Here is a 23,943-nt window from a genome sequence, read left to right on the forward strand (position 1 = left end):
TATTTCCAAGAGCTTTATACAGTAAAGGAAAAATAATACTGATACCGTGGAAATTTCCTAATAAATATCCCGCTTAAATAAAGCATTTTTTCAGTTATTTTAACAGTTTCTTCTGCAACATAGTTATAACGCCATCTTATGAACTATAACTATTAAATAAATCATAAATGTCTACAACACGGAAGGGAATGTTAGAAATAAATCGTTCTGAAATGTATTTCCTTTTACATCTTTCGATTTGGAAGTGATCACAGCAAAATAAACTTCATGTCTGAAAATAGCTCAAATGTAACACTCATACATATGAAACATTGTACACTGGACATACACATTGTACGAATTTTAGCCAACTCAATCAACCTGTTTCAACAGGACATCAGGAAGAGGAAAAGGCGCTATATGCAGAGCTATAGTTACACAAACACTTCCAACACTTCTCAAAATCCAGTAGTTGTTCTGTCAACGGTTTACGGTTGAAACTGACAGTGACAAAGGGAGCCCGTGTCGTTTTGAAAATACTTTATTCGAGTAGATAGCAAACACAGTTGAAAACATACGATTGAAGCGCTATATAAAAGCTAACATTTAAGAAAATAAGCTGTGTATAGAAAAGATTGCATCTAAAGTAAACTATACGTTTTACAAGAGCTGTGTAGATTGTAGTAAATTTGTAAACCATCCACGACATTTATAAAAACTCAGTTGATTAATTCGACAAAGGGAATATTTGGCTAAAACATGTAAAAATGTCAGAATAATTCACATAACGAATCACACGAAACAATAATTTACATAAAATAATTTCGATTTAAATAAATAAATAAAATTATAGAGAAACATACATATATTGCAATAATAATAATAAAATATGTGCCAGCGTCATTCAAGATAAAAAAACAATCATTAATGATGACATTTAACTTTTAAGGCAGTTATACAGCAAGATTGTAGATGTGTAAAAGAACTCTAATTCAAGGCATTTATGGCTACACTAAAGGAATGTTTACCGACTTTTGATTTGTTCCAAGACAAAGCTAAATTTCCATGTCCGATTCACAAGCTATAATAAAGCTAATAAAGTGATAGAGAAATTTACAGCCTGTGAATGAAAGGCATTTTAAAGATAAGGTATACCTACTGAAGAGCCCTCTCTTAGGTCTAGGAGCTAATACATAGAACATGTGCAGCAGTCCTATAAAAATACTTATAACAGTCAAACTAACGTTTTACTTTATTTAATAAACTAACTTAAGAGGAATCTGAAAATATATAATTCAAGTTATAGTTCCATATAAGATTTAAACCCCCATCGATTGGTGTGAAAGACAGACCTTTTACTTTTGTACTTAAATCCACAGTGAGAACTGTATGTGCTGAAATTAGTTCGCATAAACATAAGGAATGGAGGTTTGTTTTTGTGTTTTCTTTTAAGACGCCACTTTTTTTTGTTGTTGTTTTTGTTGTTTTTTTCTTCCGCGTAAAGGCACGACGACTGTTCCGTTCTTTTTCAGCACGCAGGGCGCACAGGCATTTGCAGGAGGATAACTTGCCTGTTTTCTGAAGGGTGGCATTTGTTGATGTGCCTCGTAAGCCCGGGGGAGCTGTAGAAAGTGGCTGGGCAGTATTTGCAGGGGAAGACCTGCGACGAATGCAAGAGGCGAAGGTGGCGCTCCTGGTTCGACCTGTTGGGAAAGTTCTCGCCACAAACTGGGCACAAGTGGCACTCGGGGACTGTGGGGCTTAGATTCAGGGGAGCCTGGCTTTCGTCAGACGAGGGCACCGGATTCGACTTCTCCCCGTTCTCCGCGTTTGGGAATGATGGGTAAAGACCCTGATCTGGACTGGTTTTATTTTTCAGGGCTTGGTGTCCCAGGAGATGCTTCCTCAGGTAAGCTTGGCGCTTAAACTTTTTCCCGCAATGGTGGCAGTCGTACAGGCCGTCCTCCGACCCAGACTCCGACAGGCCTGGGCTCGGGGTGTCCCTGTCGCTCGTCACGTCGATTCTCGCGTCTTTCATGTCTTCGGACCCGGCCTTGTCGCCAGAAGGCACCTTGGCGACGTCGGGTTTGGCGCTCTGGGGAGCTGACGTCGCGGTGGCGTTTTGGGGTCTCGGTTTGTGCCAGCGTCGGTGGGAAGCGAGGTTCGCTGGGCAGCTGAAGACCTTGTCACATTCAGGGCATCTGTATTCAACTCTGACAATCCTGGAGCACTTGTGCTGCGCTAAAGAGAACGGATCGGCGTATTCTTCCTTGCACAGCTGGCAGATGAATTCCCCTAAAGGTTTGTTACCTCCGGATGAATGTTGTCTTGGTTTTAAGTCAACTGGCCCTTCTTTGATTTTCAGACCAAGTACCGGGGAGGTGGTGACTTCGTCTTCGAAGTTCAGTTTCCTGATCGCTTTGGGTTTTTTTGCTATAGGTTTGCTCTTGCGATCGCCGTCTGAGGGAGGCCTTTTAGTGGCGTTTCTCTGGGTCGCAGTGGGAAAGGAGCTGGTGGTTCCGCTCCGATTGCTGTTGCTCGTACCGATCTTCAAGTCCACGGGGGCAAACAAGAGCTGATCTAAAGTGGTGAGAACCGCTGGTGTCGGAAAGGACTCTGCAGAAATTGGGGATCCCAGATTGAAACTTCTCTCGAAAAAATTCCTGTCGTGTTCCTTGCTGATTGGCCGGGTGGGGCTGTAGAGCGCCTGGTACACTGTCTCCGGGTTGCCGAACTGGACCGGTTTAGCATCCTGCTCCGAGACAGGAGTATCTGCTACATGGCTTGGCGAGGCTGCAGCCCGGTCAGGGCTGGACGAGACGGAAAGAGGAGGGGATGAATCCGTTTGATTCTGCACGGCTTTCATTTGATCCTGCTCTTCTTCATCACTGCGAATCCTGTAGGAGACGAGCGTCGATTTCTTGTTTCTCTTGACCAGAAAACCTTTGGGCATCTTGGCGGATAACAAAAAGGCACTTAGAAAAAGACGGGTTTAAATAAAAATCCAGATTCAGGAAATCACGAGCGCCCTTTAAACTTTATTTCTTTAGCGTATTTTGTGCTATTGATCTCTGTCTTCCCGAAATGCTTTCGTCTCTAAGGCATAGCTGCACTCTTTTTAAGGAGGAATGATGCTATTGTTTCGCCCCTTGTTGCCACATCCCCAGCCAATCAGAGGAAACGAAGATCCCTATGGATTTGCTAGTGGGAGGGTAGGACGACTTGGTTTCGGGGAAAAATGTAGGAGGGTTTGCAGATTGCTCAGCAGATGTACCTGTGGTTTATTATATTACCGTGCGTGCTCGGCCCCTCCCTGATGGAGGGCACACGCCGGACCCTCCTCTTTTTACGGTCTGATGAGTTTCTATACAAATGCACACGTGCCATGGCTTTGTGTGTCTCCTTTGGGGGCCACTGATCTGCCAAAAGGAAATGTCCGTCACTACCATGATCATCAGAATTTAAAATTAAAATGGTGTGTGTGGTGGTGGTGGTAGTGGGGGGTTGGGGGGTAGTGATGTGCCCTGTTTAATTTCGGAATAGTAACAAAGAAGTTTTACATTGCACGGGTTCATATCACGAGTAACCAAGGGCCGCTGATATGGCATATGTAGCACTCAGAGAGAGTTAACCATCAATGAACCATAGTGTAGACTAGCGTCCATTTAGACAGCGATAGAGGCACGTGTCGCATTCGGCAGTTTAAGTCTTTAGTTATACATCAGACATCCTTCGCATACATAAATAATAAAAAGGCGTTCCTGTCTTGCCGCACAATAGCCGTGCCATCCCAAGCTGTACATCCCGTTTGCGCTTGAAAAGGAAATTGACCTCTTCACGGTGAAATAGGACTCACAGGCAATCTGTCCAAAAGATAGGCGCGTGCTGTGTGTAATCAGCGCCGCAGACAAAGCAGAGCGCTTCCAAAAGGCTTACTCCGCGGTGATCTTCCCATTAAAGACAGAAAACTCCCCGGGTCAGATCGTGTCCCATCACTTTTTAGCGTAAGTGCTCTGGTAAGAAAGCAGGACAGGGACGTTGCTTTATTTTAAATGATTTGTCGCCAGTTACGGATTGTTGTTCCGGCCGATTCTTTTTTATCAACTACAGTAGCAACACAGTTTCAGCATCATGGACTTGAGCACTTTTCTTAGGTCTCATGATAATATGCTGTGTGACGCGAACTGCTTTCTTGTAATTAGGAAAGCCGTATTCACAATAAATTACACAAAATACAAAAAAAAGTTTGCGAATTTGAAGGTGTTCGTTTACGAACAGCCTAACTAAATTAATCAAACAACAACAACAATAATAATTTCAAACGGATATCAACCTGTAAATCGTTCAGTAAAATTGTACGAGTAACTTTGCAATGATTAAGACTCAAAAACAAAACTGCATTAATCTTTTCTTCAGTAATATGTGTCAACTAATACAATAAATACACATTAAATACCTTTTTATAAGTCACCAACAATCCATTTCATAACGGTTTTGGAAAACGTCAAGAAATATGTACAGGCATTTTCGACCGCAGGATAAATAGGTATGCTTCTCCTTTCATTATGATTTTCACACGTTTTCTTCAAAAGAGTAATATGCCCTGTTTAAATCATACGCCCCAATCATATTTTATCGATGTAAACTCTCAGAAAAGCGTGTCTGAAGACAACACAACCAAACGTAGAATTTCGTGATACATTTGCCGTGTGTTGTTGTGCAGAACTTCGTCGTGCTTGTATACATTTTGAATTCATTTCTGCTGTCGCTTAAAATATTGTTGTGAAACCATTGTAATTCTCTCGCGTTCCTTTAATTTTGGTAAATATTTGAACATCAATCAGGAATTGAAAACTTGAAAAGCATTCAGCCTCCCTTTGCTTATATTACATGAAGTAATGTCAGCCATTGTACACAGCCCCTAACTTAAAAGTCTGCGGTCAATGCACAGAATTCCTATTATAGGATTTGTTAGTAAATAGAGAGTGGTTGTGTACACAGGCTGACCTCAGTAATTTCATTGGACGCACGCTCAGTGTTCGCAGGAATTGCTCCTCTTTTTGAGGCACGCGAGAAGCAAGACGGAGTTAAGCTCCATCATCCCTCATTGTTCCCCATATTAGCATAAAGCTGCTGTGGGGGACCGAGCCAAATAATTACACAACCGGAGGATTGGTGACATTTCCCTGAACGCACATTAAATTATGTTGTTTTATACTTTTCCATACATACATGTTATTTGCATTGTTTTCAAATTAGTATATACAGAGCCTAGATGAAACTGTACATAACGGTGATCATTTTAACCCGAGTAACTCGTGGTTCACAAATTTCCGTTTAAATCACGTTCGATGTAAAAAAAAAACAAGAGATGTCCTCTTTTTAAAACCACATTCACCTTAAAAAAAAAACCTAAAACAACGTTAATTTAGCAGTTTTTAACAATGCATCTCTCCACCGACTCATACCTCAACACAAAAGTATGTTGCGGCTCACTGAAGCGTTAGAACTTTCGCCTTTAATCAACATTATTCCACGATATGAACGATTAATAGTATGATGTATATAGATTTCCTGATTTATCAAGGTTTGACAGCGGTACGTTTTCAGCAATTCTTCCATTTAATAAACGTAGAGGAGGCCGGTGAAATCAAAACGTCTGCAAGGCGCAGATGCATTTTTAAATAGGTGTCGCCACACACTTTTTAAAGATTCATGTGCGACAAAAACGTCCACATGGTATTTATTAGCAAACGTTTATTATCGCACTTATAAAATTGTCTTTTGTTTTATACACTGGGCCCAAATACATTGTTTGATGGCATTTAACGATTTTTTTTAATGCGCTTCTGTGGACTAGCACTATTTGTTTAGGATGCGTGTGTGCGTGTTTGTTCAATGGCGCGTGCTGCCCAGCAGGCGATGGAGTGAAGATTTGGTCCTCATTAGCATACAGCTGCAGGTCCCTCCTTCCTAATGTACACACACTATCCACTTTCATCCCCTTCTTATCAGTACCCCACCCCCTTCAACAAGAAAGAAAGGAACTTAAAAAAACCTGTCTGAAAATGTTCCGGACGAAGGTCTCGTTGTTAAACTCTCCCCTATACTGACAATTAAAGTTCTGCCTTTCTGGGGGACGCGGAGATGGCAGAGACTGCAGTTCTGAGTCTTTATTGTCCATTCGCTTTGACAGATTGCATTCTCTTTATTGGCCTCTAATTACTTTGTGTTCCGCGTCTGATAGCAAGATTTGTCTTTTTGAAATAGTTTGCATAAAACGTTCATCTAATTTTTAACTTTAAACGGTTCAACAGCCTAGTTTTGCACTTTCCTCACTCAACCGAAAATTTTGTTACTGAAACACCTTAATGTTCATACAGATCAGACGTTGTTATACAATATAAATAAATGAAGGAAAGCCGAGCGAGTCCGTAAATAGCTTATGTCCAAATTTACTGAATTTATACCGCTTGTCTTAACCTGCGGCATTATACGGTATTCCACCCATTACGACTGTCAATAAGGACTGTCATGTTCAAGTTAATTCAAAAACAAATAAAAAAAAAACTCCAGAAAAAAATCGATGTAATATATAAAGTATTATTCCACCCACTTTCAAAATGAAACTCAGAATACACGTATTTATGTGCGTTAACGTTTTACTCCACCTTCATACAGCATAAAGTCCGTGTAAATCAGTGATACAAACTCGGTAGGCTGTCCCTCACAGATCATACACAAATGTCAATATCTTCCAGACTTTGTCTTAACCAATACAATCTATCAAACCTTTAGATCAAATTAGATTTATAAAAGTTTGTGTCTGCACTCGCGTTGCTTATGTAGTTTTAAAACAGCCCAGGTCTACTTTCTTGCACCATCTACAGGAGAAGTTAAGTAATTCCACCAGAAACAGAACATTTCTACCGTACATCGATGCCTAGAGAGAGAATGCGAAGGATCAGTTTTCAAGTAAACATTCAGTGTTTATTAAATGAGATTTGAGATTGACCACTGAATTGATCATCAAAATAATAACAGTAAGAAATCAGCTTAGTTGCATTTTGAATATAATATGGGATACTTTGATATTTCGTGAATGGAAACTAAACTAGTCTTACTTTTTAATTTAATTTTTAATTACTTCTGGTAAATGTATTCTTTTCACCTTAAAAAGTCCCTTTGGAAATTGACATACGATGTTGTTTTTCATAGGCAGCAAAATATATTGAAGAAAACAGTTATGTACACATTCAAAAATGAAAGAATGAAGACTATATAAGCCTATATAACCCCTGGTAGAGCATACATGGGTAGATGGCATCTGTTGTATTTGAGGTAATTCAGAGTGCTTCTCTCCACAGGCTTTCTGATATTGCATTCTTCAGCTGTTCTTCTGAGATACTGTTTGGGCTCCTCTGAAAGACTCAATTCTTCATCCACGATCTGTTGAGCTATTTCTGCAAATGAGGGAGAATCTGGATTCTGAAAGCAAGTAAGATGCATCTGGTCATGTTACACTCCCGAATGAAAAATGGCGATATGAATGACAGTGGTACCAATGGGAATGGCGGTTTTCAAACTAGTACCTGTCTAGATGCCATAATCTGCAGCACTTCTTGCTTAAAATCCATAAAACGATCGTGGAATATGGCCAGACACCACGACTCCTTAAAATAGCTGTGTAAAAAAAGCAAACAACTTCTGTTACTTCACAGTTCTCTGATTAGATACTACAATATTTTTTTGTACCTTTCTCCTTGTTTTTTTTTTCTGAGCAGCTCAGAGCCTGTCATGATCATTTGTTCATAAAATACCTCCTAGAACAGCATGGTCAATCAATTAATTTAATGGATGTTCTTGATGTTCAGCCAGCTTCAGTAATTACATTTAAAGTGGCTTAAATCAGAGCTGTGGCAAGACCCAGTGAAGAAACCAGATTTAATCAGAATTTGAAGGCCTGACAACCAGTGTATGGTGGCTTCTCTATTGTCTACCTGCAATGGAGAGAAGCAGATTGGACAACTGCATAAACAGATTCAATTTGCAGACAATGGCCCAAATGTTTTGAGGTCATTTTGGTTTAAATATTAAAAAGACGCTGTTAAAACATGATTCTCTGTAACACAGAGCCAATGATGCCCATCAAAAGGGTACTAATGGAAACCTTTGTTTTATCAGCATTTGCTGTCACTAATTGTTACAGCTTATTACCTTAGACAGTTTCAGGGCACACAGAGATAAAAAGGCCCAAGTAACTGTGTTTTATCCCTCTTTTTGTGTTCTTTCTTAATGAGGGCAATGATGTACAGTACCAAGATTTAATATAAATGAAAATACACCCCAGGGAGAGGTTTCAGCTTGAGGATTCTATTTCTTAACAAAACAAAGTAGCTTGGACATCCCTGTCTTTAAAAAGGAGAAGCTTAAGCACAAACTGTTGAAATATATTTTAGATTATACAGTGCAGCATGGTGTGGATCTGCAATTTTAGCCTAAATTAACTTTGTAAACCGATTGACACTTTTTGTTTTTAAATTATGAAAAACAGTATGAAAATTATCCATAGAATGTAAAATATTGTACAAATTATTGGATTTTAAGATGGTTGTAGTTCACGGTTCTTATTAAGTTTTTGACTTTTTGGGTTTAGAGAAAATGCTTTCCATTTTCTTAAAATGAGATACTATTTCAAGAAATTGAATCTGTTGTTATTTATCATAGTTAATTGCTTGTTTGCCAATGCAAAATTACAATTATTAGTAGTACCATAATTCTAAGAAAGTCTGTATAAATACCAACTCCTTATCCTGTTTAACACCAAAATGCAAAATTAAAATCGCAGTATTCAGTTAAGGACGTTCTACAGTATAATGTTAGTAAAGGTTTTATGTGTTTTACATACTAACAGTCTCTGTGCATTGATGCTCACGATTGATGCTCATTGCTTTACATAATTATTCCACATTGAACACTTTATTACTTACCAATCATTGTTTAAAGAAAAAATATTAATCACAGAAAATGTATCAATAAAGTACTAGCATTCAAATAATTTATATGGGATGAATTGATTGTGACCTTTATTATATTCTTAAACAAATAAACCAGGCTGCATGTTTTGAAAACAGCTATAATATACTCCTGGCTTTTTACATTATTTAGACCATAGAAGTGTTATTACTGTTGCAAAGTAAGTGCCATAAACCAGTAACTTTAATACTGTCAAAATGTTTCAGTAAAGTATATTTTCATTGATCATTAATTGACACTGTAATATGCATTTTCAACACTGTAGTGAAAAATAAATGGAAAAAAAGAAAGTAAATAGCAAACAAAAGGAAATGCCTAAAAAGTGGATGTGAATCCCAAAGAAAGTTATGTGCATAGATGAAACATGCAGACAGTATGATGCAGATGCAGATGAACGTTTGTAGGCAAAGAGAGCCAAGAGCATTTATTATCTAATGATTGAAGAAAAACTAATGTGGCCATCTTACACGTACACTAGTTTTCTCATTATAATGTGAGATTCAAATTGTATTTACTTAGAATTAAGAATTGTTTATACATATAGAAATATGCCAGCAGCCATATCACCCCGCAACTCACAACTGGCAGCCCACTGAAGCTCAGTAGGTGTGAGCCTGGTCAGTCCCTGGATGGGAGACCTCCTGGGAAAAACTAAGGTTGCTGCTGGAAGAGGTGTTAGTGGGGCCAACAGGGGTGCTCACCCTGCGGTCTGTGTGTGTCCTAATTTCCCAGTATAGGGACGGGGACACTATACTGTAAAAAGGCATCGTCCTTTGGATGAGACGTAAAACCGAGGTCCTGACTCTCTGTGGTCATTAAAAATCCCAGGGCGTTTCTCAAAAACAGAAGGGGTGTTACCCCGGCATCCTGGCCAAAATTCCCCCTGGCCTTTAACAATCATGGCCTCCTAATATTTCCCATCTCTGAACTGGCTTCATCACTCTGTTCTCCTCCCCACTGAGAGCTGGTGTGTGGGGAGCGTACTGGTGCACTATGGCTGCCATCGCATCATCCAGGTGGGGCTGCACACTGGTGGTGGTGGAGGGGAGTCCGCATTAGCTGTAAAGCACTTTGAGTGGAGTGTCCCGATTTCCAGTTTCATAGTAAAGCGCTTATCATGGTGACTTTGGAGGAACACCAGAGCTTATCCTGGAAGCACAGTAATGCCAGGTGGGGCCTGAGAGAGCACATGACAGTACAGTACAGAACAGGATGGAGAGAAAGGGAGAATTTAAATAGCCAGTGAAAAAAACAAATATCTGGGATGTGATGGAAGTGGAGCTGCTCATGAAAATCCCAAGAACTACTGGAGAAAAGGCAAACACTACAGAGACAAAACTGAAGCCAGGATCACTGGTTTGAGAGGTTGAGATTGAAAGTTGAGAGGCAGCTTTGCTGACATCCACATCACTATGCTGCCCACATACTTGATCATAATCATAAACATAAATATTAGAATCATTTTCATTGCTATTTTTAATTACTACTGTTACTGATTCACATGTTGCTTTTTGTAACAACTAATACAGTTGATCAAATTACTACACAATCAAATTACGTTTTAGGTTTTCCCTAAATATTTCCACAGTATGCTTTAATTACTTTTATAATTAAATGAAAACTTCAGGGTTACCTGTAAAAGTCAGAAATGAGTCCTTCATCAAATCGATCACAGAGACCATTCAGCAGTTGCTCATTCTCTCCATATAAGCACAGATAATTTGAAGCCGGGAAAGGTTTCAGTGAAAGGCAAGTAATGGTTTCAACCTCATTGTATTGGTTCAGGTGGAGTCTAAAGTAATTCCCATTTTCTGAACTTCCCGTTACAATTTCTCTGCCCTGGGAAGACATAAAATTGTTAATGTTTTAACATTAATAAAAGAATTAACATTGTCTAAATTAAAACAATAAAAATATTTATTGTCGCTATGACAATTCGACAAATTCCAAGTACAATTATTTTCTCATTTCATCTCTATATCTCTCCAATATATAATTTACAGTGAAAAGTGGGTCTTTCATAAGCCATGTTAAAAGACCCGTCCAGGCATGGCTGGTTTGAGTGTTGTCTTAATCTGAATGTCAGAGGGATTGTCTGAGAAGTAATGTACAATTGGTTGAATGGCCCCTGGCTTTGGCTGAGCTTGAGTTGGCCACAGAATGCTCAATTTGTCCCTGTGAGCCATCCCTGTGGCTAGTCAGGCTCCTGTGAGCTTGCTGTGATGATTGCTGTAGAAACCATAGGTCTCTCATTTTGAATAAGAAGTGAATGGCTCTGACAGTACACACTTCGCAGGAAGGCAAGCATGGTGCTCACCACCAAGAGAAAAATGACCAGCGATTCCAATTAAATAAAAAGTACCAAAAACAAATGATTATTTTAAGATGAGTGTCCTGCTTTTGAAATGTCACAGGTAGTGATATTTGTCATCTCCGTATCCCTCTTCAAATAGCCAGGTTCCTGTTTATGAGTTGTAGTGTATTGCTTTCAGTGGTAGATATGCATTAACTGAGTTTGAAATACTTGCATGTAGAGACGTGCATATCCTTATAGTGGAATTTAATTTAAAAATTGGACTAAAATGTTCTAGCTAAATACCAGGTTTGTTCAATGGCAGAATTAAACTAGTACTGGTATCCTAATGATGGCTATTTATCACACAAATTACAGTATATACCACTGACCCTCATAACTTAAGTAGGCATAGGAAATAATATCACAATTTAATGGGTGAGTCGTATCATGAATTCATTATAATTCTAGTACAAACAAAAATGCACTGTTCAGTAACAAGTATGTTAAGGAGTTTTGAAATGTGTTTTTAAGGCGGTACATACATATTTAGATTGTGACATTTGTGCTGCTAGAGGGGTGCCAATTCCTGGCTTTGAAGCATGGAGATAATGATATCCTCCAGGAAGTTTACCACCTAAGCACAAAATAAAACAGCATCAACAGTCATTCTTCTGTCTAAAATAGATAATTGGACAAAGTATTGCCTTAATTAAATAAGAATTTAAGAATTTATCAAGGTCAAAAAACAACAAGGCTTGGTATCCTGCATTATGTATAGGTAAATAAGCCTGAATACAGGGCTTTGTCCAGTTACTAATACAGAAGGCCTCACAGCCGAAACGTTGTGTTTCCTCTCTTCTCTTTTCAGCATGGAATAAACCTGTTACTTTGCAGACTACGCATGCTGACGCAGCTACCCACCTGAACTACTAGAAAATAAAACATTTACCTTAAATCTCGTTTGTAACAAAAGTGTAGGTGGGATGATAATAGCCAAGTTCACTGAACCTCAGCTGCAAGTATTTCGTAATCATTCCTGATTTCATATCCTCACGTTAGATTATAAATACGATACGTAAGCCCAAGTTCCACTCTCACTTGCACCCCTCCTCCAGCCCATCTCCACCTCTGCAGCTGCCCCTTGGCCACTCCTCCCTCTGCACCCACTCTGACTGGGGGGCCCAGCCTCCTTGTCCTGTGGCCTTGGGGGCAGCCCCCAGCCAAGCCAGTTAAGACTTGACTAAAACACTCAATATACCTCTTAAATATGCTTAATTCTTGGGTGCTGTTATTCTGATTGAATTAAATATTTGAGAACCTGAAGCTGATTTTTAATTGCTAACAAACACAACTGCATTGAAAGGCTGAGGCTAGGCTTGGTGCTCCTGATTTTGTTTATCGGAAATATAAATGTACATTTAAACCCATTAACAAAAAAAAATAGATTTGGTAACACACATTCGTGTTCCCAAATCCTTTGAAGACAATGTTTGTTTTAACTGAAACTGTATTGTTTTTATTCCACAGTCAATGGAATGCATGTTTTTAGCATTGTACTTTGAATAGTTCAAGGTTATTTATATTGAGATGAAAGAACACGTTTGTTTGAAGTGTTTTAAATGACAACTGCATTGATCCTGAGCACTGTAATACAGTATAAACTATTTTTTTATAATAAAATTATAACTATTTTTTATAATTTTTTCTAGTAGATGTGAAAATGGAAACATAGTCTTGTGGTGTACTTGTTTTATATCTACACATTGTTTTACAATAATTTTGGCAGTAGTTTACCATTATTATGTATATATCATGTGAATATTCTATATGTAGAGTATATTAACCATGTCATGTTTACATAGCTTCTTCTCTGCAAACAAGAGTAACTATAATATGTTTATTTTGTGGTTTGGGAGGTTAAATTTGTTTGACCCTATATATCTGCTCTGTGTTTAGAACAGGGCTTTTTAGTAATATTACTTCTATAGTGTATTTAATTTTGTTGAGAGGGTCCCTGTGAACTTTGCACACACTTTTCCTGCAGAAGATGCACTTTTTTATAAGGTGGACATTCAGAACTGGTTTGAACTGTATTGGAAGAATGCTGGACACTAGAGCCACTATGTAATTCTATACGGTTATATAGGAATGTGTGCTGCCAACCTAAGTAACCAATTGTATTAAATCAAGTTATCTTTAGCAAATAGGGAAGTAGGAAGATGTGTGTGATTTTGGAACACTGCCAATCCTGTAAGCACAGAGAAGCGTGATAGATAACGGAACATTTTTTAAGGACTGTTCTAGTTTAATTACATTGAGAAAAATATACTGAGCATCTCTGTGAGTTTTGCTCCCATGGGCACGAAATTAAAACTTCTTTTAACTTCTGAGACGGACTCCTGACTGTCTTTTAAAGGGAAGCGGGGAAAAGTTGTCCAAGAACTTAGAGATAATCCATCACCCTTTTCTAAGCACTTAATAATATACGGGGTCACAGCGGTGCTGAAGCCTATCCCAGCAAGCCAACAGGCACAAGGCAGGATACACCCTGGATGAGACGCCAGTCCATCACAGGGCAGACACGCAGACAAATACACCCTCACACCAGGGCCAGTTTTCCCAGAAGCCAGCTAACCCCCTAGTATGTCTTTGGACTGTGGGAGGAAACAGGAGCACCTAGAGCAAACCCACATGACCATGGCGAGAACGTACAGATATTAGCTAATTGAAATCAGGCCCCCAGTGTTGAGGGGCAGCAATGCTAATCACTGTGCCACAGTGCCGCCCATTTGCAGGTAATACTTCATGTAAAACAAAGCAGTCCCGTGATGCTTTAAATACAGGATCTATACAGATGTGCACCTGCACTGCTATCTGGGGGGAAAAAAACACCTGCCTTGGACTTTTGCCCCTCTGTACATGGGGATAAGTCTGTCGAACTCTACAGGAGGATCTGCCACCCACTCCAGTGTTGGGTCAAAGAAGGGGAGGATGACAGCAGCCAGCTGGAATCCGACTTCTTTGGAGTTGAAATTGCTGTGAGTCCACTGGTCTGCATGGTAACGTCGTGCAAATTTGGTCAGTGGACCTGCAGCCCGGATTGTTGGATCATTTGTGTGGAACGCAGTATCAATGACAAGTCTCCCATCGTATACCAGAAAAGCATCATTTATGGCCTTAAAAGCATCATAATCAATTCCTTTCTTGTAAAAGTTAATAAATACCTAAGAAAATAGAAAAAAGTGAGAATATTCTAATAAACTACATGCAGGATTCTGAAAATGAAAATAACAGAGCATATTTAAAATCTGCTACAGTCTGTTAATTAGTACATACTGTAATTACATGACAGAATTTTATAATATTAAAAATAATGATAATATAATATATAATAATACAAAAATATGATGAATTAAAAAGATTCCCCCAGAAACCGTTAGTGTTACACAGGATTTTATGATAATGTTTAAAATTCTAAGTACGATATTAAGTACATTAGCACTACATAACAATATCTGTAAAAAAAAGTAGGTAAGAAAAAACATAGAGGGAGTTACCATTTTTTCTTCTGAAAAAGAGTACATCAGATGTAAGTTGATATTACATGAGTTCACTGAGTTAGATACTATCAGTAGCTACTGAGTGCATTTGACATAATGCCATGTTATGCAGTTAACAAAACACACTTCAAACCTCATACATCATGTCAGTTAAGACAAAAGTAAATCCAAGATTACTGGAGAGCTACAAGAGGAGTTGTACACAGTTGTATTACAAGTAAAGATCCTAAGTTTCATAAACAGGGGCTTATGTTTCTGGTATTTCAGCACAACTATTAGCAGAGTAGTGATTTAGATGTTGTGCAAACTATTTAAAAAATGAAAATAATCTAATAGGAAATCTATTGTCTTTAACTCTGCATTTAATTGCTAGCTATCTTTCAGTTATCCTTGACTAGAGATACTTGACTTTCACCCTTTGCCTTCCAACATCTCTTGTGAGCAGTGAGTACCGAATTTTGTATGAAATACAAAAATGCTTGCTTTGCCTTCCACATTTTGTAATGGATAATAATATTTTTAATATATAAATCCTGTATGCCTGCTAAATAAAATATTTCCTATGAACTAAAAAATGAAAGTTTGTGTTAAGTGATGACAAACCTTTTAATGTTACTTGCATGCATCACATTTTAATGGGTCCCAAAGATTTTAGCTCAGACTTCAGATGAGATGATGAGATTCAAGGTTTTCAATCTGTGTTATGCTTACAGCTATTTCGTTTGCTAAGTCAGTCTATTTATGACTTTTATTATACTAGGAATGATCTCAACATGAGATTAACCAAGCTTCATCAGGTTTCTATTACGGGCATCTTTCTGTCTTACATACTAGGAACTGATTTTTGCAGTTTTCTTTTAGACTTGATTTGAAGAATGTATGGGAGTAGAATAGTATTTTCACAGCTGATGCTCCGCGGTAGTTTTACTTACTGAGCATGGAAGTTTGAAGGGTTTTGTATCAGTGGTAAACGAAACAGATGTTATGGGTTCAGTGTCTTCTCCGTCATTCCACTGGGCAAGAACACAGTTGTGGTGCACCGTCACTCCAGCTCGCCTCACTGCTTCTTCCACAGCTCTCTCCACTTCAAAGTTGTTAAAGCAGCTAACTGTGTCATCCAAAGGTGGCTGTACCAAGTGGATACGAGAGGCAGTAATTCCAAGGGACAGCATGGTTTCTAAAGTAGTGTACACATCTATTGTACTGCCAAATAACACTGCATTACCTGGAAATGAAAACACATTTCATTAAATTAATAGGAGGCGTAAGAACATTGTGACAAATAACTTGAATGATGCAATATTACTGGATTACGAACAACTCTAATGCTATGAAGCCTATGAAGGTCACCTAGCAACAGAGGGACCAAGATAATTTGCTGAGGTACTGTATCTGTGCTCTCTTTTTTCTGATCATTGCAGAGCTATATGGGAGGATATCAAGTGAAACTCTTTCTTAATTTACAATTGAGACATAGCTAGACAGCAGCTGAATATGTTATTATTATTAAAATCATTAAAAAAATTAATTGCTGATAATGATGACAACGATCATCCTTGCCTGCTCTCACCCGCCATGATCTCAAATTAAAAAGAATGTCAGTGAATTCCAGTTAAAAAGACATCAGGATCAAGTGGCGAATTAATGTTCAAATTAGCAATGTTTACTGTTAGCCAGTGGACAGAATTACTAATAGACAAAGGGAATTAATTGAAAACAACTTAAAATGATAGCTGTTCCTACAGTACTTAGCATATTCACCTTTTTTTTCATTCCATTACTGCAGGCAATAATGGAACAGTAAAAACTGTAATACTGGACTACTGCAAGACTATGTCTTTGGATGTTGAGGGATAAAAGGGTAAATGAAATCACATTACGTTCAATATTGGTGGTATATGTCTTATGCAATGACCAAAAGAAGAGTATTGCCACTATCTCTGATGTTTGTAGTTAACAACAAGACCAAGATCATGTGAAGTGAGTGTGGAAGTACCACCTATCTCACAATTTTGTTGTGATTGTGACTGGTTTTGTGACTAATCACATATTTAAAATGGAATGCCTTTGGTTTCTGGTAGACCTATGGAAATGGACTCTTCTCATTTATGGAAGTGTAAGATACAGTAAGTACAGTACGTTAACTTCTAAAGTATCTTGTAATGAAAAAAAAGTTATTATTTTCATTACTACAGTGCTTACTTATATTTTTACAACCTTAAACAAAACAGAAGAAAAAAAATAAAAAGAGAAATGAAAATTAATTTTCATAGAGGCAAAGCTCTACGATTTATGCATTTAGAAATAACAACAATGTACAAAAATGTTTCCAAACACCTGTGTGTACAGTAGTAAGGCCTAATTAAATTTGCTGTTCTTCGGAATTTCAATACTGCACTCATCTGCCAGCATAGAGGTTTCAGCCATGGAGGTATATCTAGCAACATGATTGCTCTATTTCAGCTTATTAAGTGCACTACCTTTCTTCCCATTCAATCCACCTTTATCTCTCCCTACTTCTGTCTCTATATTCATGAGAAGAGTAACATCAGTTATCAGCAGAATGCTTGGTTTATTAAAGATAACAAGAAAGGCGGGAACTCTGTTCCCCACTGCTCTTTTCAGCACATTCAATTATATCATAACAAGAGCTCTTTATAGCACAGCTGTACCTGTACAGAGAAAGAACAGGAAGGGAGGAACTAGATAGTTGTTGTTCTTTATGAAACACACAGCCACCTATTTGGCAGTTCCTTGTTGCTCTTACTCTCTTACAGCAATCTCCTTTATTTGAGTGCGTGTATGGCCATGAGGATGGCATCATCCTGGTATGACTGTGTGGGTTTGGAATGGAGAATGGGAAATGGAAACAGATTACCAGAACTAAACTCACATCCACTTATCAAATACATGTTTTTTGTGAGTCTTTGAAAATGTTCACAGAACATTTATTTTCATCTCGTATGTGGTGTTACATATCAAAATCTGATTTGCAGAAGAAAGAAATTAAGTAATTGTGCCATCTGTTTATGCCATATAAGCAGTAATGAACATTATTTGTACAAGGTAATATGCCATTTACCAATTTAGTTTAAAATGTCCTCATCAAATTAGTTTCCCTCAACAATCTGCTTTGATAAAGTATTAAATTAATATGCTTACAATAAATGATCATTTATCTTCAATGACAGCACCAGGTTTACTGTAAGTAATGGGTGGTGCACTGAAAGGAAGGCTTAAGACTCTACATGTTTGATCTAGTATTAATGATTCCTTGAAGTTGTGTAGTGCGTTTCATCATAAATGATCCCAAAGCACTTTGCACAAAAGTGGGGACCCACTTCTTCCAGCACTGAAACATCTGGGTAGTGTCTAACAGCCATTATGCACCAGCATCTCCAATATGTAGCAGATCTGGTGGAGAAGTGAGAAATTTCACCAACTGAATTAAGGGGGAACCTTAGGAACACCGGATTGTACAAATCAAGACTAGACTTTTACCATGACACTGGGGGTAATACCCACACATTTCATTAATGACAAAGTTGTCAGGACCACACTTTAATCTAAGGACGGCACCTCTATCAGCAATGTTTCCAAGCACCGCACTGAGGCATTGAATTGAAATTTTGACCCAGAGGGGAAACTGACACTTACTGGTCCACCAACCAAGTGGTGTCATATCCAAGTGCTTCGTAGGCTCACTCTTGCTTAGTTGATTTGAGATCTGATGATATCTGACTAACAGGAAGGCAATCCTGCTATTAAGCAGTCTTATTCCTCATGTCCTGCGGGGTCATAATCTGTTTCGTTTCTCTTGAAACTTTTAGGCATTGTTTCCCTAAGACATTGGATTATCAACAAATCCAGTGACTCAGCCAGGTTTTCAAAGAGTTCAACAGCTGCCACAGTTCCACATTTGTTTCTCACAAGGCACTAAGAACAAATGATTGTACTTGGACATTTTGGAAAGCTCTTGAGTAAGTGCGATAAATGGTATTCGAGAAAATGTAAATATTAAATGGGGGAATATGGAGAGAAAAAAATATATCATGCAATACATAAGTGATTCTACAATCTTTCAGTGAAAACGAGAATTCAGCTTTTCTGCAGTTTATAATGGGCACTATCCATGGTGCTGAATGTCAGTTCTAAATCAGAACAGCTGCTTTGTGTTTCTACAAGTACAAAACAACATATGTAATTTTGTTTTGTTTAGAATGAATCACAATAAACTACTAATTCATTCATTTGTAAAAATGTTATGTGGCAATTTGTTGTGAAGAGTGTTTAATTGAAATGATTCAGATAAAAATGTTAGAAAATATGTCAAAAGAAACTGAAACACTGGGCATGTCCTGCTATAAGTGTGCTGTAATAGTTTCTAGTAAATTGTTGCACATATCTTTCAGCAATGTGTTGTCTTATGTGTTCAAGGCATTATGTTTTACACTATATTAATAGAAAGTATGATTAGATGCCTTTGGACTACTGTAGTTAATATGTTTTTTTTCATTATGGCAAAATCCTGCAGTATGAATAGTTGCATTAGAGAAAGAAATGAGAATATGAGAGTAAATCCGTCTGCAGCTAACTAGCACACAGCTGAATAAAGTCTGCCGCATATTATGACTTAAGCCAATTGATTTGCTTTATTGTGGCAATTATCATATTGTGGCAGATAAATACCGGCAACAATATTTGGACCCTGGAACACAGACACTTCTTAGTTGAGCAAAATGAAACCCAAACAGTAAACTCACCTCCGTGTGCCTGGAGAAAATTTCCTTTTACGGGGTGGGATGTCACATTTTCCACACAAAGCATGCAGAATTGACATATTCCTCATTAGACAGCATAATTTGCATTCTCTCATAATTGTGCTACTTCCTTGATAATTAAATGATCTTCTAATTAGTTAATCTAATCGGGTTAATCATGCAGTGCTCACTGCCCCTATTATTTTCCTTAGAAAAAATTATACTTAATTAATTCTATCAGCCTTTTCATCACCAGAGTACCATTCCCCCCAAAAAATTAATATCATGCTGCAAATGGAACGAAGAAGCAGAGCTAGACAGATGAAAGATTTCATTCAAATTAATTACGTCCTAATTACATAGTGGGAGTAGGGAACAGTATGCCTAATAAGGCACATCAAATAAAATCAATCTCCAAGCTGAAGACATGGACACAACATACCCTCAGAATGCACAAAGTTGTGCTGAAGCCAGTTGTAAGTCTTTAGGCAGTCTCTGTCATCATTCAGAGTGAAAAGGTTGGAAGGCACTGGTCCAGTGTATCTCTGGCCTGTCCTGATGGCAATGTCTCTGTTTGTACTCAGTTGGTTAATATCAATGCCAGTGGGGCAAGGTACCTTAAAGAAATGAAAGGAAATGTAAAGGAACAAATAATATTCACCAGATGAGTAGAGTAACATCATTTCATTCATATAATTAAAGATGTTCAGATGGGGAGCTGCGTCAGCATGCATAGTCTGCAAAGGAACAAGTAATAGGTTTATTCCATGCTGAAAAGAAGGCTTCACAGTCGAAACGTTGTGTTTTCTCTCTTCTCTTTTCAGCATGGAATAAACCTATTACTTGTTCCTATAATTAAAGATACTGTACACATATATGTGAGTTAACGTTGTTTTTTGTACTGCAATATTAAAGGGTAATAACTTTTTTCACATTTTTATTTTTAGTTTGGAGTGCCCTGTACCAATTTCTCGCTATTGACGCTACTAAATGAACAAAACAGAAAGATTCTGTCATTTCACTTTATAAGCCTAAGCTGAGTTATGGAGTGTTTGTGTGAAGCAGCTGTGACGATCAGAGGTGAATCAATCCTAGGTGATTATCTCTTCCCAGTCCACAGTAGGACAGAAGCCAGCACAGTGATCGCTATTGGTTCTTATCCAAGATCAGTATCTAGGGATATGAAAGAGTGACCTCCTGCATGAGTCATCCTTCACTACAGGCAATGTGCCATTTTATGTAGATACATGGAGGAGCACAATCAGACATGGAGGAACACATTCTGAAACTGTAATGCATTGACTTGTCACATGAAAAAAACAATTTTAATTAGATTTAATCTAAAATTAATTAATCTGTAGTGATTTTAGAAGGATATCATACTCATGTGCTATGGGTTTGTCATTTGACACATATAGTAAGGTCATCTTGTCCAGCTACTTACCTAGACAGGCACATGATTGGTTTTATACTTGCAGTCTTAGCAGAAAAGAGATATGAGAAACTTCTGTGGCTTTACTCTCAAAGAGAAAATATCCAGTGTCTTTGAATTATTTTTTCTTTTCCAACTAACTGATTATTAAAAAAAACTTTATCTTAATTTTATTATTTTTGTGTGCAAATCCTCTGCATCTCAGCCTTTTTTTGTATTTTCAAACCTTTCTTTGGCATCTTTCCAAATACATTTTGCCATTACTCAACACACACTTGGGTTCTGAAATTGACTTTAGTTTTATGTTTGCAATCGCATGTTCCAGTCAATCCACAACATCAAAATGGGCTATAAGACAATGAAGCTATACATTTCTTAATATTTTGCAACACTCAATGATCATTTTTCAATACAAAGATCATAGATGTCTGCTTAAAAAAACAAACGCATACGATTACAAACGATTTGTATTATTTGACATCATCATCCTGAATCATATGCCAAAGCTTTTGCCATAAAAATATATATCAATAAAACCAAAAAAACACAAGATATACAGGTGAGCTTGATAATATTGCTGTGGCCTACCAGAGTCTTATAACAGCCTATATAATACATTTTAGCAAAATGCTATTGTTTTGGTAGTTTCTCCTGCTCCAGTCAGTCATTGCTGTTGTGAGATTATTGCTGTATTTTTTAGTTTTAACCATTTTTTTTTTAATCAGAAATGTACTATTTATTTTTCAGCAGAGGATGAGTATGTATTCATTCTACAATACCAACTGGATGATGGTTTTAAAACATGCTAATTGTCAATGAGTAGCCATGAGAGGGTTTTCACAAAAAATGTTGTTGGCCCAGATACGTTTGTTCTTGTATGAAATCAGAATTATTTACATATATTTTCATTTATACAACAGAATTTTTGTTTTGTTATAAAGTTGGATCTTAAATCTATTTCATTGAAACAATTACACATTACTCACTATGCTATGCCACCCCCATTTGTCCCACACATGTATTCACAGATAATTATTTGTACACTCCACCTTTTGCAACATAGACAGCTGCCTGCTGCGTATGCCTAATGCCTGCCCTGGTTAAAAGAAAGGTCTGCAATAGAAAAGCCCAAATTTACCTCTGAAATACACATAGATCTGACTTATTGCAGTTACTCTTAATCTTTTTGTGGACATATCAGTTGCAAGTCATTGCAGACATGACTATGTAGCCATGTAGTTCTTGCCACAAGGCCAAATTTGAATGATTTGTTGAAATTGTTATTCACTAATAATGACTGTTTTGTGGTTTATAGATTAACAATTCATTGAACCGATTTGTCCTTATATTTTCAGCAATTATGCAATCAATGATTACAGGCAAGAGCTTTTATGTTGAAAGAGGGAGATTTGAAAGTATATAATTAGCTAATCAAATCAAAGCACTAGTTCAGTTTTTTATGTTTGTTTTTTAATTTGACATTATGTAGCTTATCTAAGCAGTCAAGATAACAAACCCCTTACTCCTTTCTCTTTCAGCACGAAAGCAATGTGAAATTCTAAATGAGAATGCTTTTCTGCCACAAATTCTGTGCTAATGTACCCTGTTCCATGTAGTTTATTCCATTAAGGTAGAAACAGTAAATAAAATGAAAATATTGCATTTCGATTAATATTACAGGTAAATTGAAATGAACTCTCAGGTTTGTATTTTAACTGTGCTACAGAAATTCTACTTCAAACCACATACTTCCGTTTACTGGATAATATTCACTAATGTGAAGGTTATTAAAAATAATTTGTTGCAAACAAAGTGGGTTAAAGCCAAATGTATTTTTATTGTTGGAAAATAAAGAGAGATTAAAAAGTGTTCTTTCACCCATCAATACAGGAGGAAAGAATAGGAGGATAATCTGTATGCTCCTTAAATTTGGCATGGATCACTACTCTTCCAATTTTTCAAAAGACAATACATTTAAGAAGGTAAACAAACAGTTGAAATGCATTTTAGAACTGTGACTTACAGTATGCATATTATTGGCACAATAATATGATAATTGAAAATCCTAATCTCATTCATGTTGCAGGAGCCTCACCTGGTACTGCTGTCCTGTGCAGAGTATGAGATGGTCATATGGGACCTTCCTGTCATCAGACACCAGCACATGCTTGGCAGCTCTGTCTATTCCCTGCATCTTTCCAACCACCACGTTGATCCAGGACCGCGGTGACAGCAGCGCATAGTCCTTATCACTGTAGCAGTAGCTACAGGGACACGACAAACAGGTCTCATTGATTTTAACGGCTCATGGCAGAGACTAATTAGACATCTGTCAGGCTACTTATGGCTAGAGCTGAAATGCATGCTATATAAGCTTTCAATAGTATAAAAAAGAAATGAGCTTCTGTAGTGAACATGTGGACACGAAAGGGATCTCTTGAATATATCATATTGTTTTGACCATTTTTGTGTTAGCAAAATTAACAAACTAAAACATCTGTTTGAAACAAAATGTTCCCCTTCTAATAATGCATATTTTTATATTGCAAATCCATTTTGGGACTGAACATTACTAATAATTAAAAAACCTCAACTGTGTTCACAATGAACATCATAACACAGTACAAGAAGAATCTAAAAGAGAGCTGAAAACCTTGTCTTTCATAATTAAATAGTTGTCAAACTGCTGTCTAAACAGTTATACAAATTCAAGCCACAAAGCAGGAATGCCACATTTAAATGAACACAAGGCATTTTAGGATTTTCAGTTTTCAGTTTCAGTGACCGCAGACCTCTAGCATCACATTTTACTAACTGCATGATTGCAATGAAAACCATATTTCCATTTGTTACTTTTATGGAGTAACAATCTTATCTGTT

The 23,943-nt window shown here is 37.5% G+C and overlaps 2 protein-coding genes across 2 annotated transcripts in view; both read right to left on the minus strand.

The window, feature by feature from the left end:
• Positions 1-504: 504 nt before the first annotated feature.
• Positions 505-6,543, minus strand: LOC148840112 (insulinoma-associated protein 1a-like). Its single transcript, XM_088933627.1, has one exon. It carries the CDS (start codon positions 2,930-2,932, stop codon positions 1,508-1,510), a length of 1,425 nt encoding a protein of 474 aa, XP_088789753.1. The 5' UTR covers positions 2,933-6,543; the 3' UTR covers positions 505-1,507.
• Positions 6,544-7,266: 723 nt separating this feature from the next.
• cfap61 (cilia and flagella associated protein 61) overlaps positions 7,267-23,943 on the minus strand; it is a 61,091-nt gene continuing 44,414 nt past the window's right edge. The window contains exons 18-25 of the mRNA XM_088940631.1: positions 23,159-23,327; positions 20,074-20,248; positions 15,804-16,096; positions 14,208-14,535; positions 11,854-11,945; positions 10,649-10,854; positions 7,572-7,662; positions 7,267-7,467 (exon numbers count right to left, since the gene is read on the minus strand). Coding sequence (XP_088796757.1) covers positions 7,267-7,467; positions 7,572-7,662; positions 10,649-10,854; positions 11,854-11,945; positions 14,208-14,535; positions 15,804-16,096; positions 20,074-20,248; positions 23,159-23,327 — 1,555 coding nt within the window. The remainder of the gene's footprint in view (positions 7,468-7,571; positions 7,663-10,648; positions 10,855-11,853; positions 11,946-14,207; positions 14,536-15,803; positions 16,097-20,073; positions 20,249-23,158; positions 23,328-23,943) is intronic.

The sequence above is a fragment of the Atractosteus spatula genome, chromosome 2 (genome assembly GCF_055471065.1).
Source record: "Atractosteus spatula isolate fAtrSpa1 chromosome 2, fAtrSpa1.hap1, whole genome shotgun sequence".
NCBI classification, from domain to species: Eukaryota; Metazoa; Chordata; class Actinopteri; order Semionotiformes; family Lepisosteidae; genus Atractosteus; species Atractosteus spatula.